This window comes from Lacerta agilis, chromosome 11, assembly GCF_009819535.1.
Source record: "Lacerta agilis isolate rLacAgi1 chromosome 11, rLacAgi1.pri, whole genome shotgun sequence".
In the NCBI taxonomy this organism is placed as follows: Eukaryota; Metazoa; Chordata; class Lepidosauria; order Squamata; family Lacertidae; genus Lacerta; species Lacerta agilis.
This window is the reverse complement of record NC_046322.1, coordinates 17,748,161-17,768,579: the sequence shown is the minus strand read 5'-3', so window position 1 is coordinate 17,768,579 and position 20,419 is coordinate 17,748,161. Positions and strand designations below refer to the sequence as shown.

At 44.5% G+C, this 20,419-nt stretch overlaps 1 protein-coding gene across 3 annotated transcripts in view; it reads left to right on the top strand.

The window, feature by feature from the left end:
- Positions 1-20,419, top strand: part of DAB2 (DAB adaptor protein 2) — a 36,012-nt gene that overhangs the window by 12,775 nt on the left and 2,818 nt on the right. The window contains exons 2-13 of one of the 3 annotated variants that reach the window (XM_033163715.1): positions 6,156-6,346; positions 6,971-7,110; positions 8,287-8,385; positions 9,686-9,817; positions 11,102-11,185; positions 12,398-12,424; positions 12,591-12,638; positions 13,387-13,449; positions 14,616-15,266; positions 16,042-16,192; positions 18,584-19,234; positions 20,033-20,145. In XM_033163715.1, coding sequence (XP_033019606.1) covers positions 6,250-6,346; positions 6,971-7,110; positions 8,287-8,385; positions 9,686-9,817; positions 11,102-11,185; positions 12,398-12,424; positions 12,591-12,638; positions 13,387-13,449; positions 14,616-15,266; positions 16,042-16,192; positions 18,584-19,234; positions 20,033-20,145 — 2,256 coding nt within the window. In that variant the 5' untranslated portion in view covers positions 6,156-6,249. The remainder of the gene's footprint in view (positions 1-6,155; positions 6,347-6,970; positions 7,111-8,286; positions 8,386-9,685; positions 9,818-11,101; positions 11,186-12,397; positions 12,425-12,590; positions 12,639-13,386; positions 13,450-14,615; positions 15,267-16,041; positions 16,193-18,583; positions 19,235-20,032; positions 20,146-20,419) is intronic. The other 2 variants (XM_033163717.1, XM_033163718.1) reach the window with 2 other exon arrangements.

Here is a 20,419-nt window from a genome sequence, read left to right as displayed (position 1 = left end):
TGTAGCTAGGATTAGGAATAGTGTAAATAACATTCCTTGCTGTGTGTTGAGACTCCTTCGAGCAGTTTTAAGGGCTGGCTGAACTAGTAGGTTGAACTAGTAGCTTCCACGCCCCCCCAAGCAACTTTCTCTTAAGAAGCTGCTATGGAAATTATTGGACTGCTCCCCTTCCTCTTCCAAAGGAAAAGGGGATTTTGGGGTAGCTTCTACCTTCAAGCACTACAGTGCTTTTTGTTGAGTCCCAAGGCTGTGGGTAGAGATGGTGTTTCATAGTGGCATCCCTATGGGAAACTAAGCTTTGTGCAGACTTTTAACGGGGCAAACAAGCCCCCGCAGTTAACAGCTTGCTCAAAGTGGTATAGAATTGAGGTGAGGTGAGTAGTCTTCATCCTGTCAGGTTCAGCTGCTCATTCTTCAGTGAAGGATCTCTTGGCTCAGTGGCAGAGCACATGCTTTCCATATGTGAAAAGGCCACTGTTTCAACCTCTGGTATCCCAGGACACCACAATATTGGTATAGGCAGGTCCATGACTTGACTTTATATTTGGCAAGATCCTCTGTGTGCTTGTGTGTTAAGCTTCCTTGAGTGTTTTAATTACCGGGTATGCATCTAAAATAAATAAGTAACACTTTCAGGGGAAAAAACAAAATAAAATAATAAAATAAAAATTCCTTCCAGTAGCACCGTAGAGACCAACCAAGTTTGTTCTTGGTATGAGCTTTCGTGTGCATGCACACTTCTTCAGATACCAAAGCTCATACCAAGAACAAACTTGGTTGGTCTCTAAGGTACTACTGGAAGGAATTTTTTATTTTTATTTATTTTTTGTTTTGTTTTGACTATCGCAGACCAACACAGCTACCTACCTGTAACTTTCAGGAATGCCACCTTCTAGATCCAGTTTTTTCCAGACATTGGAGCGCTTATACATATGTGTCTGTTCCCTTTAGCTGACTGGAGTACAGTGGTGCCCCGCTAGACAAAAATAATTCGTTCTACGAGTTTTTCGTACAGCGAATTTTTCGTCTAGCGAAGCGGCAATGGAGCGCGGAGGTTTTCGCGCTAAAAAAAAATTCCGTCTTGCGAAGCAGCCCCATTGACTTTTTCATCTTGCAGGGCAGCTTCCGCTAGACGAATGCTGTTCGTCTAGCGAGTTTTTCGTCTAGCGAGAAATTCGTCTAGCGGGGCACCACTGTACTTGCAATGAAAAATTCAGAAGTGCAAATTTTGCAGGACAGCTGTGTGTCTTCTTTGCATATTGCTTCGCTTCGGGAAGTGTGAATTGGGAAAGTCCACCTTTCCAAATGCAGACTGAAATACAAACTGAATCAGATTTCTTCCCCTCCCTAGCAAGAAAATTAGGGTTGTCTCTTTTCTCCAAAAGGGTTTTGAGAAATGTGGGGTTGGTATATATAACTGTATCTCTAAATCCCAATGTATTGAAACCTATTTATATCTGTGTCTCAGGCAAAAGAGGATTCTTAGGATGTAGAAACCTACTTGTCCTAGACTCGGATAGCTTTGCATCTGCAAACTGGCAAGAAAATACCTGAAAGCTGTTAACTGACCTGCCCAGATAAAACTGGAAAAACATACTTTAGGCACTCAGCTATTGGTTGGAGCTGGTGTATTTTCTGGATCTGCTCACCAAAGGAAGTGCCAAGGCAAATGCTGCTTGGCTTTATTTTCCAACGCTGGTACAGCCCATAAGCAATTTGTGCTTGGGATTCGTTGGGGGATTCCCGAAAAAAGTCTTGTGCTACTTCAGAAAGTGTGACAGGCTTGCAGTGTGCTGGGTGAGCTGCGAGCATGCATGGCTATGAACATGAGCAGGCCTGCTGGTTGTAATTGAACCAAGAAAGAGGAAGCAAAACATACAGACCTAGCAATCATGGCTTTACGACTACCTTTGGAGTGATGGGAGGCTGAATCTACAAAATGTAGTCCTGGAAGATCAGTCTTGCTTATATTCTGCTTCACTTCTCCAGTCATAGGGAGCATTTGCTCAAATGCCAGTGGGCATGCCTTCAAAAAGAGGAGATCCTTCAGAACCTTGAGGGAGATGTTGGGTAGAACTAGACAGAACACTGACTTTGGGTAGTTTATCACCTAGGCATCTACAGTCATTTAGAACTGCTAAACAGATGACAATGTTTTAAATGAGCACACTTAACATAGCTGCATCTATTTTGAGAAGAAAACACTCACAAGACACTGATCTAGATCATGTAATGGTTCTATGCCATGGACCCATTTGACGCCCCCCTGCAACCTACTGAAAGTAGCTGGCAACCTTCTGGCTGCTTCTCCCAGTAGTGTTTACTACAACCAGTAGCTGAAGAAGCAGTTTGGAGGGAGGAAGAAAGTTGTGGGGGCTGTTCCCCTGCTATTCATCCAAATGTAGAAGCAAGCAGTTTAAGTATACATGAATAACATCTGTGGTCTTTCCTTGACTCATACAACCATTGGCATGCATGTGGTCATGAGACAACAGATCAGAATTTGTGCTTAATAGAAGAATGGAGAGTAACAGGATTGAGAACTTGCTCAGGTACAGCTGCATTCTAAGGAGTGGTCACATGATGTCAAATCACCTTTTGAACCTCTTGGCTCTGCCTTATGCCCTGTTAACACATGGCACAAAGCAGACCTGCTTATTAATTTTAAAAAAACAACAATACTGTTAAGGTACATCCCAAGTGGATTTAAGCCCATTTTGTGAACATCATACCACCACACCTTAAAAAAGGGGGCTATCTCACCTTGGCAATTGTAGTATTTACAAAGGTGTTAAGACAGGTGGTAGTTTTGCGTCCCTGCAGCATTTCGGTTGCAAAGACGATGAGGGACTTGGGTGTCATGGCCCCATCTTGGCAAGCAAATGGGTGCAATGGTGTGGACCGTATTTGTGCCACCTCAACAGATCTTCAAGCTGCCTGGCCTCTGACCACCCCCCCCCCCAATCTCATGGTGCCTGCTGGTGCAATGAGTTCCTTCAGCTGAAATTAAAGGCGCCTGAGAGCTCTATCTAGGAGGGAAACTGTTTCTTGGCCTCTACTTGGCTGAAGAGGATCAAAGGAGTCTCAATCACTAAAATATTAACTTTGTGAAACGGCAACCTTTGTACCCCTAAACAACCTGGTCAGCATTCCACTTGCTTCAGTTGAGTGATAACAAACAGCAAGCAAGAAGTAAGCATTCCACCTTGAAGAGAAAACGGGTCTCTAGAAAAATAAATGAAGCTGTTCATTTAATTTTATTTGTTCTACAAATATCTATAGGTGGCTCCCTCATATAAAATATCCACGTGGTATACAACAAAAATTGCACACATAATAAAATGCCGTAACATACCTAATTACAAAACTGGCGGTGCATCTTGAAGATGCCTGTTTTTCTAGATTAAAACAGGGGCCGTGGGAAGTACCGGTAGACTATGGGGCAGATGGAAGTGTAGCCTTTGTGGTATTCTGGAGCAAGGAGAGGCTTGTACAGATACTGACAAGTCCAGAATCCCTTCCAAATCCCACACTTAGGCTTGGAAAATTGGTCCACATCTGCTACACACCTCTGTGCAAAAGCATGTGGAGGGCACTGCTGTCACCATTGGTTTTCCTAACCTGAGCGTGCAGCTGTCTGGTGCTTAAAACAACTGTCCCTTACTCAGTATAGCTATGTCGATAGGGTACCAATTCCCAGCGCTGTGTAGTTAGAATAGCCTGCATAGTAAAACACTGAATTATATTCTCCGTAATGCTTGAGTATTAAGGTGCAGGGCTTGAAGTGTCTTGTGAAAGCTTTGAATTGTTTGAGGCTGTATGTTACCTGTTGAAACATCTTCCACAAATGGCTGAACAAGTGACTCACTGGTCCACCGAGGCGGTGCTGTATTGCAGTTTTGCTGTATTGCAACTTCAAGTCTGCAAAGTGGGGCTACTCAAAAGTAAACACACACCCCAAGACCACAAGCATATGATGCCTGCATCCCATGTCCTAGATTCTTTGAAATACAGCCTCAACTAGAATTTCTAGGAGGTCAAGCTCGGCGAAAGCAACTCTGCCGACATCAGCCGGCATTTCAAAGCTGAGCCACATACCTGTAACAGAAATGAAGGCCAGGTCTGGTGCATATGGACATTGCATAGTTAGTAGTGACCTTCCTGGCCTGAAAACTGTAGATGTCTAAAGGCTTGCAGCTGATCAATGCATGTAGAACTAGTCATATGGTGGAGCCTTCCTGGTGCTGTACCACTGGAAGCCCAACCCACCTACCACATTCAAATAACACTCCCATAGTGTAAAAACCAGTGGGGGGTGGTAGCTAGGTGATGAGTTCTCAAGGAGTGTGCAGGTGTCTATTCCATGTTTTAAAGTGGCACAGCTCTCCTAGTTACAGGTGGGTAGCCGTGTTGGTCTGCCATAGTCAAAACAAAATAAAAAAATTCTTTCCAGTAGCACCTTGGAGACCAACTAAGTTTGTTCTTGGTATGAGCTTTCGTTATCTGAAGTGTGCATGCACACGAAAGCTCATACCAAGAACAAACTTAGTTGGTCTCTAAGGTGCTACTGGAAATAATTTTTTATTTTGTTTTGACAGCTCTCCTAGGACAGCATAATATTTTTCCCTGTCCACAACTTCGAAGGATTCGGGATCTGCTGCATATGTGTACCACAACTTACAAAGTTTCCCTAAACTAATGGCTAAAGGTAGCTTTCTGAAGAGCCCTAGAAAAGCTTAAGGAACTCACTTACAAAAACCAGAATGAGGTCCCTATACGCAGGAATGTGCAACCTCAGTAGCTACTTGAAGCATGTGTCTTGGTTTACTGCTGTCTGATCTCTCCTCTGCAACAGACCCCTATCTTCAATTCACTTGGAGAAAGCCCCCCCCCCTCAAAACCAGTGGAGTCTCAAAAGTGAATGAAAGACAAGATTATAGCTTGCAATGTTTGTGCCTTGGGTAGGTTAGTTGCTCGCTAACAAATCTGTTAGCATGATGTTATTCTGCTAACAGATGGCAACGAACAGGAGATGGAATCATTGATTCCACCCACGTTCATTCCTATGCAAGCTAATACTAGGCAAAGGCACATGCCTTGTTTTTGCAGCAAAATGTCTGGAGTTTCCCCCTTTAGCATATTGGCTGCAGACTGTGATCAAATGAAGTGATTGGCGGATGTGTTTCATAAGGAGTACCTTTGAGAACCTCTATTTACCCAGCGGCAGGATGGCGGGGAGTGTGCAAGAGTCCTTGGTCCGGGTGTGATGGTCTTAAAGTGCCTTGTCCTTTAGTATTATTATTTTTAAATAAAATTTTATTGCAATTTTATTGGTGGGGCTAGATTGTACACACATTCCCAGCCTCAACAGTTGTCTCCACTTAATCTAAATTCTACCACTGCTGTAAACTCTGAATTGGGCCTGCTAAGCATTAAGCTTCCTAGGTTTATACCCATATCTTGGATGGAACCATCATTCTGTAAAATGAAGGCGTTTGCTATATGGCATGCCAGGATCCTTGTAACTGAATCACACCAGATCTTCATGAGTAATTCTTCACTGCGTCCTAAACTTATTGTTGAAGGAACATAAACTCAGTAGCAGAGAACGTAATAATAATAAAAATTATATGTTTCCCTTCTGACTGGGTGACTTCCAGAAAAAACAATAAAAACAATAAAACACTTTCTAAAAATTATCTATATGTTTTGCATGCACTGGACGCTCGGGTTGCGAACGTGATCCGTGCGGGAGGCACATTTGCAACCCGCAGTGCCGTGTCTGCGCATTCGCGATTTGGTGCTTCTGTGCATGTGCGATTACCAAAACCCGGAAGTAGCCCATTCCGGTACTTCCAGGTTCGGCACGTCCGTAACCCAAATATGCACAACCCGCAGTTAGCGCAACCCGAGGTATGACTGTATATGTATATGTTTTGCATATAATAGGTCCAGTTTCATTCACTGTCCAACTCCAGTTCAAAAGGCTCAAGTAAGAGATAAGGACCGCCTTCTGTAGTGCTCTGCTGAATGAACAAATAGTACTGATACAAAGAATCATTTTATATGCCTGTTTCTTGAGAATTGTGCCTTGGAACTCTTCAACGCAACACAGTGGCAACACTGAATTTAATCCCAATTTTTGTCTCCTGAAGGTCAGAGTAGTATGCCTGCCCGCTGCTAGCTGGATTCCAGTCACGTTACCAAGTGCTGCATTCGCTCCTGGAGTTGAGACTGGCCTCTCTCACCATGTCGAACGAAGTGGAAGCGACTAGTGGAAACAGTCCGCCTGCCCAGCAACAGGTGCCCCCGAAAACACAGCCTTTCAAAAAGGAGAAGAAGAAAGGTAAGGCAGGAGTGGTACCAGGAGGCAGGACAGCTTTGCAGCCCCTAAGGAGTTGCCAATAATTAAGAGTTGCTGAAAACGAGCAGCCGTTGCTGTGGTAAATACTCGATGACAGGCAATTTAGTCAATTAGTTCTCAACGTTGCAACCTTATGGTCAACAAAGCCTGTCCATCATTACTCCTTTTGATGGGTTAGTAACAAAATCGTGGAGACTCCCACCTGCCCAACTGGTTTTTGATTTGAAAGGAGTCATAAACCAGAGCGTTGAAATAAGCAAACAGGAGTTTGGCAGAAGGCTGCCACCTAGGGACTTTGCCTTGGATTGCACAGTCACAAACGGATCCGTGAGTAAGCAGACAAAGGGCAAGGAATCTGACGCAAACTCTGGCTCTTTACACCTAAAATGTTTGTGAGTGGATTGACCCTACTCTAACCCAAGAGCATTCCACTACCGGTGTGGAGATGAAACAGTGGTTACACACTGAATGTTGGTATAGCTGGTGGTGAAACATACTTCTATATTAAATTGCATTGTTAGGAATGAACAGCGGTGTAGGTTCTGATTTTTTTATAGCCTGTGCAGGACAAACAAAAGCACATGACCATTAAAACTGGTTTTTCAGGACCCGAAAAGACAGAAGAATTTCTCTTGGCCAGATTTCAAGGTGATGGTGTAAGATACAAGGCCAAACTAATTGGTATTGATGATGTTCCAGAAGCAAGGGGAGACAAGATGAGTCAGGATTCAATGATGAAGCTGAAGGTGAGTCTGTTGTATTTCCTGCCTCTTCTGTTTTTTAAGGTGCCAGGTGATGATTGTAGCTTCACAGGGGCCAGGGATGACAAACGGCATCCTTGCAAAACTGCAGTTCCTAGAAGTTATTTTAGCAATGACAATTACGCCACCTTTCCTCAAGTATCTTAAACTAGTGGAGAATGGGTCCAAGCACATACCTGCAGGTTGCTTATAGTGCAATATCTGTAAAGTGGCAAAGTCGAAAATTTCAGGTTAAGTGGAAACATTGATAGAACATATGCTGTGACATTCCACCTAAGAAGCTAAATGGAACTTGCATGCTGTATTGGGGCTCCATGATGAATTCCATTTAGCTTCTTAGGTGGAATGTCACCACCTCATGTCAGAACACTTATGTTCATTTCCTCCCACCAAACAACTTCCTTAAGATGAATGAGTTATCCACATGGTGCTCAGAGAACAATCTGCACCTAAACATTGGCAAGACAAAGGAAACATTGGTTGGACATTCGGAGGAAGAGAGGGGAGCTAGCCTCGTTGATGGTCGGGGTTGGTGGTTGTACGACAGCACATAAAGTGTAACAAGAACTGAGAGATGGGGGGGTTCGTTTTAATCTCACTGTAAACAAGTGGTACAGTGACAATAAAGTATTTCTATTTCTATTATGTATTGAAACAGTGCTGGTAAATTCCTCTGAGACATGACTGTTCATAACACTGTCCTCCCACAGTGTTGTTTGAAGGCCGCACATGATGCCTTCATGCAATGAATGACCCTCTGAAATAGCCTCTAGGTGTGGTGGTAATGCCTGGAGGCTGCTTGTCAACAAACACTTTTGAGTTTCTAAGTTTTACTGACCTGGAATGCAAGACAACAGTTGCAAGACAATCCCCCACCCACCCAATCATGCAATAAATGTGAGGGAACTGGGCAGCAGTATATAGCTGGTATTCGACTTAGCATTTTCATAACTCAGATATAGGGAAATTCAGATATGCTGAAATGAAGATTGCATTATTCACTGGTCGGTGGCCATGTTGGCTAATGGGGAGTTGGAGTCCAACATCTGGGAGGGAAATGGATTCCCCATCCCTTACCCTAAGTGATAGCCGTAAGCTGCAATAATTTTATATTGACAGTACGTCTTGAATACCGAAGTGTCTTTGCTGTTCCATTTGTAGGGAATGGCAGTAGCAGCCCGTTCTCAAGGACAGCACAAACAGAAAGTATGGGTGAACATCTCTCTTGCTGGGATCAAAGTCATAGATGAGAAGACAGGGGTAAGTTCTGAGGAGGCCATGCTGAATCCATTGGGAGAAACTGTCCATTCTCTTAAAAAAAAAAAGTGGTGCCAATCTAACCTAAAACTTGTTGGGGTGAAGAAACTTCTAAAAATGTGCTGAACCCAAACAGCAGCTTTCCCATTGGAGACATTTCAATGAAATGCAGAAACTGGCCCAGGCCAGTTAAGTTATCCATCTAGTTCAGGGGTCCCCAAACTAAGGCACTGGGGCCAGATGGGGCCCTATCGCCTTCTAAATGCAGCCCGCGGACGCTCCGGGAATCAGCGTGTTTTTATATGAGTAGAATGTGTGCTTTTATTTAAAATGCATCTCTGGGTTATTTGTGGGGCATAGGAATTCGTTCATATTTTTTTTCAAAATATAGTCTGGCCCCCCACAAAGTCTGAGGGACAGTAGACCGGCCCCCTGCTGAACGTTTCCTGACCCCTGATCTAGTTAATTACCCATCCAGGTGAAGTATCTCATAATGGACCAAACTCTAGTGTCAAACCTCTAGTGTGGGGACTGCTGTAGCTTTTCTAGCAAACCTTGACCCATCTCACAGGTCACTTCAGCCCTATCTAGGAAATTCTGGCTGATGAACACCAAGTGAAAATTAATTGGGGCATTCTATTTTTCTTGGGCTGAAGGCTATGTAAGAAACAGGCAGCTTCCAGTCCCTACTGGAGTGTGTTTGTGTGTGTGCCAATGACTTAGTGTTTTACTTCTAAGCCAAAGAGTAAAACTTTACCATAAAGCACAAACTACTCCTAACAATCTCTGTGCTATTGCTATAATCTTCCCAGTTCTGAGATATGGCCCAGAGTTGCTTCTGGTCATAGCATGTGCATGTGCAGAGAGCCTAAAATATCTGAGCTCTATCGATGCTGACTACTTTGTTGAATGGGGAGTGCTGAAACAAAAGCAAGCTGGACTGGCAGCAGTCTTTATGGGGAAGTCAAAACTTCCAGGGCACATTTAAGACAGTAAAACATGAACAAGTCGTTCTCATATCAGTGCTCCCTGCTGCACTATAGAACAGGACAAGAATCATGGGCTTGGAAGAAGGTCGGCTTTGGACTTGGGGTGGAGGATTCTTGACTTGTGTAAGAGCAGTTCAATGGGACCAATGACCTAAAAGGGTAGTGAACTCTGCAGCAGATCTTCAAACAGGCGCCTGCCGGGGGATGCTCTGCCTCTGGATTGAGCAAAGGGTGGCCTTCAAGACCACCAGTGCAAGGTTTGCACATTTTCAAGAGTTAAAAGCCTGGTACCATGTCATCCACTTTGATTCCAGGTCATTGAGCATGAACATCCAGTCAACAAAATATCCTTTATAGCCCGGGATGTGACTGACAACCGTGCCTTTGGCTACGTTTGTGGAGGAGAAGGGCAGCACCAGTTCTTCGCCATCAAAACAGCACAGCAGGTAAAACTTGACATCGTGGGGCTGTATCTTGGGACCAGGGGTGCTGATGTGCTGCTCTTCAAAATAGCGTTCTGGGTGCATGAACGTTCAATGCTGCACAGTACAAAATTGCAAATGGAAGCTGTCGCTCTCTACTTAAATTTCAGGATTGACACAATTTTCAGAGTATGGTTAAAACTGATGAATCGGTTGCCGCAAGTGTTTTGGCCACCAACTTGGATGGCTTTAACAGAAGCTTAGATGTACTGTTAAATTGCTTGTCTCCGAGGCTTGGCATTTACTACATCTCTAATAGGTTGCAGGGGTTAGAGAAATGTTGAGCAAGACCAGTGTGGTGTAGTGGTTAGAGACGAAGACCTGGAAGACCAGGGTTTAAATCCCCACTCGGTCATGAAGCTCATTGGGTAGCCATGGGCCAATCACCAACTCTCAGCCTGTTTGGGCATTTGTTGTTGTTGTTTAGTCATTTAGTCTCTGACTCTTTGTGACCCCATGGACAAGAGCATGCCAGGCACTCCTGTCTTCCACTGCCTCCCACAGTTTGGTCAAACTCATGTTGGTAGCTTCGAGAACACTGTCCAACCATCTCATCCTCTGTCTTCCCCTTCTCCTTGTGCCCTAAATCTTTCCCAACATCAGGGTCTTTTCCAGGGAGTCTTCTCTTCTCATGAGGTGGCCAAAGTATTGGAGCCTCAGCTTCAGGATCTGTCCTTCCAGTGAGCACTCGGGGCTGATTTCCTTAAGAATGGATAGGTTTGATCTTCTTGCAGTCCATGAGACTCTCAAGAGTCGTCTCTAGCACCGTAATTCAAAAGCATCAATTCTTCAGTGATCAGCCTTCTTTATGGTCCACCTCTCACTTCCATACACCACTTGCCAAGTGATGTATGGAAGTGAGAGCTGGACCATAAAGCTGGACTACTGGGAAAACCATAGCTTTAACTTTATGGATCTTTGTCGGCAAGGTGATGTCTTTGCTTTTTAAGATGCTGTCTAGGTTTGTCATTGCTTTTCTCCCAAGAAGCAGGTGTCTTTTAATTTCATGACTGCTGTCACCTTCTGCAGTGATCATGGAGCCCAAGAAAGAGGGAACTCTAAACACAGCAGGGAATTGGAACACAGGGAGAAAATGCCACTAGTATAGACCTTGAATTCTGTTCCTTGACTTCTATTCCACTCCATTTGGAAATGAGCTGAACTGTGAATTCTGCCACAAAGTGGAAATCTAAGTCCTGTCCACTCACTCACTCACTCACTCACTCACTGGCTGTTTCTCTCTTCTAGGCTGAACCTCTAGTAGTAGATCTGAAGGATCTATTCCAAGTAATCTATAACATGAAGAAAAAAGAAGAGGGTGACAAGCGAAAGGTAATGCTGCCTGTTGTTAAGTTTTCAGTTTTTTTAGGCTGCTCAGCAGCCATACCTAAGATAAATGAAACCTGCTATTGATCTAAAGTGGCATTGGCTGAACCATGAACTTGGTTGATCTAAGATAAATCGGACACGGCTGAAAGGAGCCTGTCTAAACTTGGCAATACCACTTACTCCCAGTAAGTCCATTCTTCAAGTACAGAAGATCAGTCAACAAGGTAACGTGGTAAAAAGGAAAATGAATTCATCTATTTGAGTTGGAAGATTGGGGAAATATTGCCTAACAAAAAGTTGATGGGTGTCATTCTAGAATGAATATTTTGAGTAATTTCTTTTATGTAACCAACCAACAAAAAAAAAAAATCAGAATTCCTTCTCTTCTTTTTCTCTTCCTGTCTTCTATTTTTTTGTTTTCCTTCATTTTCTCTTTGGCTTTTTTAATTTACATTCGTTTCTTTTATTTTATTGTATTATAAAAAGCTTTAATATAAACTTTTTTTTTTTTTACAAAAAGGTAATGGTGTAATTATGGCATTTGGTGTTTAAATATATCAGTAGTTGAACACTGAATCACTGCCGGAGGAGCACCCTTTACCATGGATATAATCACATTAATTCTTGTTGAGGAAAATAAGAATGCTGCATTTATTGCAGGAAATACATGCTTGATAAAAAAAGAGATGGGTTCTGACTAAGTTGGAGAATTCAAGGAGCCATGCTTGGTCTTGCATCTCAGCAGAAGAGACCCTAAAGCTGTCTACTGTTCCAGGGTGAGGGTGTAAAAAAAGGAAGTAGAAAATGAGGTCAGCAACCCTAAAAGTATCAGTCTAGCCTGAACGGAACTGAGCACATGTTAAAGGAAATACTAGGAAGTTTGGAGGTTCCTCAGTCTGCTCCTTCCCATGCAGACAGAGTTGCCTGCAGTGCAATCTGAGTTGCATCTCGGCAGTTCCGACATGTAAAATGATACCCCCCCCCCCCCGCTTTAAGGGAAGGGACCATAACTTGGTAGTGAAGAACATACCTTGCACGAAGCAGATCCCGTCCATAAGTTGTGCATGCTCTAGTTCAGGTAGCAGGCGATGGGGCAGACATTGGCCTTGGACAGTGGCTGGGCAGCTGCTGCCCATCAGAGTAGACCGGTGGACAAATACATAAAGCTTTTCTATAAATGTTTGATGGTGTGGTGTCTTTTTTTTTCCCTTCCAGAATGAAGAGGTCAATAAACCTGTTGAGGTAAGAAACAAATAAGTCTTCAGGCCTGAAAAACCAAATGCAACTGCCTGTTAGACTTTTAAGTACATTTGCTGCTTACAAACAATGTGAAAATGGGGGAAAGCTTATTCTTATCTGTGTAGCAGAGACCAAAAAACTGACTCTCTCCCCCCCCCCTTTGTTCCAGAATGGCAGTGATGAAACAGCTACTGAACGTGCCGACAAAATAAAGCTGGTATGTGATTTCTTTTTTCTTCTGTATCATGCCTCCCCTCCCCCCATCATGGGACCAGGGGGGGGATCCATGTGGTTTCCAGATAGCCACCCATCCAGGCACTGACCAGCCCTGGTTGACTTCAGCAAAATAGTGGCCTCTTCTGCTTTGAGACCATACCCAAGGTCCCTAGAGAGGTTTCACATTTGAGCAGCCAGTTGATTGACTTCTGATGAGGAGTGAAGCTGATGCAGATTACTTTCCGAGAGCAAACTGAACTACTACAGAGAAGTAGACCAGTGTTTTTCAACCTTTTTTGGGCAAAGGCACACTTGTTTCATGAAAAAAATCACGAGGCACACCACCATTAGAAAATGTTAAAAAATTTAACTCTGTGCCTATATTGACTATATAATATAAAGTAATTCTCTTGAATAGGAATCAAATAACACAAAGAAAGTATTTTATAATTACTTTATTATGAAATAGTAAGTAAACAGAAATATGAAAAATTATAAAATACTTTATTCAGTGCGCAACCAGGGCCTGTTTGGCTGAACACAAAGCTGATATTCTGGCTGGAATTTTTCCCACGGCACACCAGGCAACATCTCGCGGCACACTGGTGTGCCGCGGAACAGTGGTTGAAAAACACTGAAGTAGACCACAGAGACTTGGGCTTCCAAGCATGCTCTTGGTTAGACTCGAATGACCTTGTAGGCTGAGGTGTATGATAGATTTTAATTTTCTGTCCATTTTATTCCTAAAGGGTATGGAGCAGATGGATCTGTTTGGAGACATGTCTACTCCTCCTGACCTGAGCAGCCCCTCAGTGAGTAGTAAAGACTTGGCTTTGTACTGTTGATGAGAGAGCTTTTTAAATGGTAGGAAGAATCTTCCAAGAAATAGCCTGTATTGGGTGCTTAGGGGTGGCTTCAGATGAGCAGTTGATTACCTATCCATATGATCAAACTTTTCCACATATAAATGTGAACACAGTCCCACCCCCAGAGTAAGGTACATGAAATTGGTCCCGTTGCCCATTTGTACCTATTAGGAGTTGCCATGTTGGCAGGATGTCATTGGCTTAGTGGAGGAGTAGCTGAAATGGTGCCCTTCAACTCTCATCATCCCTGACCATTGGCCATGCTTACTTCAACTGGTGGGGAGTATCTGCAGGGCACCATATGTGTTACCTCCGTTTAGTGGAAGAGAATATGCTTTAGAGATTGGCTCAGCCATACTAAATACACTATTCAGGGATTCGAACACTGCCACCAGAATCAAATCTGTGAATCCGTATTTTAAAATCCCGATGTACATGTAGCTGGATCAGCAAGCTTGCATTGGGACAGGGAATATATGCAAAAGTACAAGGTGCTTCTCTAAGATATCCCGAGCAAGGGTTGAGAAGGAAACTAGAAGTAAGAAGCACTGAGAATCCTGGTTGGATTTATGTGACCACAATTGCCTCCATGTTCAGGCTTTGTAGTCAGATGCCTTTGGGAAGATTGCAACTCTTGGGCGCAAGTCCTTGTGGTTTTTCCAGACAGGCCACCATGGCATTAGGGGTCCTATCCATGAGGAGGAGGAAGTTGATATCTGGGGCTACCCCCTGGGCTGAACCTAAATACAAAGGTAGGCCCATGGGGGTTGGCCAAGAGCAGACTGAGGTTAGAGGTTTCTATTTGCCCTAAAGGACCAGACTCCACTCAGCATTGTGTAAACATTCTCCTTTTACCACAGCTTCAGAATTGATGCTCCTGACCTTCAAATCTCCTGGTTGATTGTCCAACAAGTGCACAAAATTCACTATAGGGTTACCTATCAAATGCTGGGACACAATGAGTTTCTTATTTTAAGTTTCTCATTTTAAGAATTGCTGGATTCCATTGCCATTCTGCTTGCTCTGTGATTTTTAATAAGCACATGAGACTCTCTTGCACATTGTCTACAGTGTCTCTTCTGCTAATCAGTCTTCTCTCTCAAACCTAATAGGAGGAGGATAAAGAGATCCTGTTAGTGGATTTAAATTCTGAAATTGAGGCCCCTCCGACTTCTCTCAAAGAGGAGGATATTTTCTTGAATGACATCACGCCTCCCCTACCACTGTCCAAGCTGCAGCCACCTTTCTTGCCTGACAATGCTTTCTCTGCAAATCTCAGCTTCTTCCCCACCCCAAATCCCGACCCTTTCAGGGATGACCCTTTCACGCAACCCGACCAATTGGCGCAGCCCCCAATCGATTCTTCTCTGAAGCCTCCCAGCCAGAAGATGGGAAGTGTTGTGACTAGCCCCATGGGGAGCGGTGGTATGAATGGGGATGTAGACTACTTTGGGCAAGAGTTTGACCAGATCTCCAACCGAACTGGCAAGCAGGAAATGCCGGCCAGCCAGTGGCTGCTTGAGAGTAAGCCTGTCCAGCTAGCTGCGAGGACTCCAAATGGGGTGCCGGAGAGAGAACAGAACGGCTTCCCTGCCGCGTCCCCAGTAAATGTCTTTCTGGAGAGCTCTTCCAAAGGATTACCGGTGCAAAATGGATTACGGCTAGACTCCGATAGCAACGGCCCATTGATGTCGCATGACTCTATCACGATTAGCCCACCTCCCCAAAGCACCAAGCCAGGAAGAGGAAGGAGGACTGTTAAGGTGAACAATGGTGCATGCACAGAGTGGTGACATGCATGTTTTCCTACTTGGACTAGGTGAAGGGATTTCCCTCCCCCTTCCTCAACAAAACCTCTGCTGGCAGAGAACTAGCTTGCCTTCGGTCCTCTTAAGCTGTCGGCCACAGCCATAGCAAACCTTAAACTCTGTGGCTTGGCTTTCTGTGTACATCAATCATTCTTTCTAATCCTAACTTTCCTCTCTCCTCCTAATGCTGCCATGTCTCTGTAGCTCTGGTAAGTAAGACGCTTAAACTCCTAATGCATGTGTTGAATGTAGTTTTGGGGAGATCATTGGTGTAGCTCAGTAACAAGGGTGTTGAGGTATTTGCATCGGCCTTGCAATATAAAATATCTCCATTTGGCTGCAGCCCTTCTTCGTTGCTACCGTACAGAACTGACAGAGAATATTGTCGATCAAAGGTGGGTAACTCGTTGCCCTCCAGATGTCGCTGGACTACAAAACCCATTGTCCCTGACCGTTGGCCATGCTGGCTGGGCCTGATGGGTGTTGGAGTCTAAAACGTCCAACAGGTTCTCCATTGCTGCTGTAGATGGAAGCCCACACTCACCTTTAATAAGAATCGACTTAACCATAGCCTTAGATGCACACTGTAGGATTCTTCAGCCATTCAGCCTATAGGACAGTTGGGGGGGGGGGGTTGTAGTGCTTGTAATAGCAATCTGGGTAATGTTTAACTTCCTGTACATATATAACCGTTGTGCCTGATGTGTCTTCCCCACCACCACCTTTCTAGGGTTCAGCCAGTAGCGACCTGTTTGGCTCAGGCATCTTTGCTCCTGCAACAAACACTCTGACAACTGCAGCGCCGCCTCCACCTGCACAGACCAACCCTCTAGACCTCTTCAACACTAGTGCTCCTGCAGCAGCACCCATGCCTGTGCTAGGTTAGTAAAGTCTGTTCTTTCCTTGAGGCAGGGATGGGGAATCCTGTTCTCAGACTACAAGTCCCATGAGCACCTGTCAGTGTGGCCCAATGGGTTTGGGGACAATGTGGGGTTGTGGTCCCAACATCTGGAAGGCCATAGGTTTCCCCACCCATGTTTTAAGCTCCTTAGGTGATCCACTTTATAAGCTGAGTTGTAGAAATTTTGAAGGTTATAAAAAATAATGATAATCATAATTCTAGGGCATGATTTAGAGACACTTGGGGGCAGAATTACTGGTAAGCTCACTATATTTTATGGAAAGGTTTCTAGACTGCCTTTTCAGGGCATAACAGCCTCCACAAAGTGGTATATAATTAAGGCTGCCATACGTCCAGATTTTCCTGGTCATTACTGGGATTTCAAAGGCAGAATTGACATCCAGGGGGAATTACCGAAATTTACCTAAAAATAACTGCAAAGATTGCTCCGAAGTAACTGCTAGGCTAAGCTGGCTCGTTTTTGCCAACAATAGAAGAATGGCAAGTAAAATTTATGGACTATGCAGAAATGGCAAAACTGACGGCAAAATTCAGAGACTCTGACAATGAGAAGTTTAAAAAAGAAGGGGGGAAATTTATTGCGTACCTGCAGAAATACTGTAAACAAGTTGGTACGTTGGCAGGTTTAGATTAAGCACTTGTAAGTAGTAAGGAATTAGAGAATGCAAAGGTGTAACAAGTGGATAAAAATGATAACAAAATGCAGAGAATGATGTAAGATGTAAAGAACCAGTAGAAGGGGGGTGGAAGGAAGTCTTGAGGTTTAAAGAACCTGAAAAGGTTTGTAAAATAGTAGGGTGTTTTTTTTTAATTAGAAGTATAAATGTTAGATGGTGGCTTGATTATTATTTTTGAAAAAAAATGTATTTACATTGGGGGTGTTCTGGTTTTTACTTTTTGAAATATAGCAACCCTGTATATAATTCCATAATAAAACTTCATAATTAGGGTCTCAAGTAAAACATATTACACACACACACCCACACACACCCCCACACACCCCATAAATGAACAGCACAGATCAATCCAGGCACACAAATTTAAATTAAATGGAGATTTGAAACAGTTAGCCTTGCAATGCTAATATGAGGAGCGGGTGGGCAGCCTCTGCATCCCCCTGCAAGTGTATCCCAGACAGGTGTGTCCCTCCATCAGGTGCTTGTTTCTGGTAGTGGAGCTGGCACTCGTCTTTAAGGTAAGCTAGGATTAACTGAGCAAAGGAACTTGTTTGGGGGCAGGAATACACTGTTTAGGAACCATGTTGCCTTGGTAATGTGGCTGCTCTGAATGACCTGTTGGTTGAGCATTTGTTCTGATTTGCTTGCACTAAGTTTATGCAGAGGTTAGATTAGATCTGCTTTGTTATTGAGCATCCTAATTTGCTTGTGGGGTGTTCATACGTCTTTCTGGGAAGGCTAACTTTCCAGGCATCTACTTATATTCCTCCTGCCAAATGGTGATAGTCAGGAGGCGTTAGTCTTTTTATTAGGATGGAGAAATAATGAGGCTAGGGGACTGTGTTCCTTGCATGAAAAATGACTTTGATCCTCCACTACTTACCTTGGCAAGTCTTGTGACAAAAAAAAAGTTGTGGCAAGCCCAATATTACCAGGGGAAGGGTTTTGCCATTATACCTTTTTGAATACAGTTTTCTGGGAATTTCAAGTGGGGAGAGCGCTGTAGCTGCTCAGCACTGCTTGCAGGATTGCAATGGGCATCTGATTGGCCACTGTGAGAAAAGTATGCTGGCCTAGATACACCTATGCCCTGATCTAGCGGGGCTCTTGCATCTTTAATACAGATGGATATAAATCTTGTGCTGGTATATATATATAATAATAATAATAATAATAATAATAATAATAATAATAATAATATATTACTAATACCCTGCCCATCTGGCTGGGTCTCCCAAACACTCTGGGCGGCTCCCAACAGAATATTAAAGACACAATAAAACATCAAACATTAAAATTTTTCCTAAACAGGGCTACCTTCAGAGATGTCTTATAAAAGTCAGTTGTTTATTTCCTTGGCATCTGATGGGAGGGCGTTCCACAGGGCGGGCGCCACTACCAAGAAGGCCCTCTGCCCAGTTCCCTGTAACCTCACTTCTCGCAGGGAGGGAACCGCCAGAAGGCCCTCGGAGCTGGACCTCAGTGTCCGGGCTGAAGGATGGGCATGGAGACGCTCCTTTAGGTATACTGGGCTGAGGCCGTTTAGGGCTTTTAAAGGTCAGCACTTTGAATTGTGCTCGGAAATGTACTCCCCCCCCCCAACAAAGGTGTTTGTGGAGTTGTCTGATGAGAGAACAGCATAAGCTATCGATCTGTGGGCTTTTTCTCCCCAGGTGGCCTGCCCACAACTGCTTCTCCAACACCAGCCTGGGGTCCCCAAACTGCAATCTTCAACCAGCCTTCTTCGGCCTTTCCTGGATCTGTTCTGGGTGTTCAGCCAGCAAGCTTCCCTCAGCCTCTTGGCTTTGACGCTGCTCCACAAGCTCCCAGCTGGAGTCAGCCACCATTGTCCTTGGGAGCCCCGATCCAGGCTCCAGCTCCCGATCTCTGGGGTCAGCCTGTACGGGTTCCTCCTCCTAATGCGTGGGTCCAGCCCTCCAGCACTGGGAACCCTTTCCAGCCCACCATTTTCCCACCGCCGCTCGCAGCCCAGGGCCCCTCTCTGTTGCCTGCTAGAAGTCCTCCTCAGTTGCCTCCCAGAACTGCACCTCAGAAGGAGTTGCCAAAGAAGGAAAGCGACGCCTTCACTGCCTTGGATCCACTCGGTGATAAGGAAATAAAGGATGTAAAAGCCATGTTCAAGGACTTCCAGCTGGCGAAGCTGCCCGCCGTGCCTGCCAGGAGGGCAGAGCAGCAGCAGCAACAAGGTCTGTCGGAAGCTTCTGGAGCCTTTGCCAGTTATTTCAGTAACAAAGTGGGGGTTCCTCAAGAGTTGGCTGACCACGATGACTTTGAAGCTAGCTGGCTGGCTACAAAAACTGGTGGTAAATCTGCTATATTCCTCGAGGGAACCTTAAAGTGGTGACCTTTCTCCTCTGCTCACAGAAGATGCATACAGTGGAACCTTGGTTGTCAAACGTAATCCGTTCCGGAAGACCGTTCTACTTCTGAAACGTTTGACAACCAAGGCGCAAAGGGCTGTTGCCAATTTCCATTGAGAAAATTGAAAAACACGCAGCAGAAGCCGTTTGGCTTCCGAGATGCGATCGAAAATGGAAGCATTTACTTCCGGGTTTTCGGCATTCGGCTTCCAAAACGTTCGGCTTCTGAGACGCTCAAAAACTGAGGTTCCACTGTATTTTAGTGGACATGATGCATATTTTTAAGTAGTCTCTGGGGCAGGTGGATGTGTGCTTTAACCTGGGATGGGCAGGTGGTTAGCATCTTCTTTTGGGGGACTGTGGGCACATTTGAAAACTGGAGGAACAATTGTGGGTGCCATGCTATACCACAACTGAAGTAGAAAGTTGCTTCAGTGACTAATTTCAGGGTGATGATGGTAATAGGACTTTGTGGGCCCCAGAGAAGGCTTCTTTGAGCATATTCCCCCCCCCAGGTGCCATATTGGCTGCTTAAGAAGCCTTGCCTCTGAATTTATGTGCATGTGTAAACTGACACGTGTATGAAATGGTGATCTCTACTGATACACCTGCAGTGTGTGCCCTCAACAGAAAAACACAGCACTTGGTGCCAAGTGTGGCTGTGTTTGCTGTGTTATGTGAAATGGGTGGCTTACAGTGTCTTTCGAATGGTGGTTTAAAAATAAGTGTTCTGCATTGCAGTGCCGCCAAATCCTGTTCTCAGGCCAAACGCTGTGCCACCTGCTAAGCCTGCTGAAGACCTATTTGAAAACCCTTTCAAGACAGACCCTTTCGCTGTTCCATCGCTAAACTCGGTAAGCGGCAGAGCAAACTCCACTTCCACCTATCCGTGGCTGTACTTCTGTTGGCCGTAAATTATGGACCACTTCTTTTGCCAGAGTTGAAGCACCCCTGGGGTCCGATTGCCTTCCAAAACGCCCTTCTAACGAAAGCTGGCATTGTCCCCAGTTAACGCTCCCAAGTGCAGGTGGCTGGATAACTGTAAAATTATCTGTCTTGGCCCTTGCTATTTGAACATGACTGCATGATCAAAAGTGTTTATACTGTAGCTTAAAGCTGGCAGTCTGT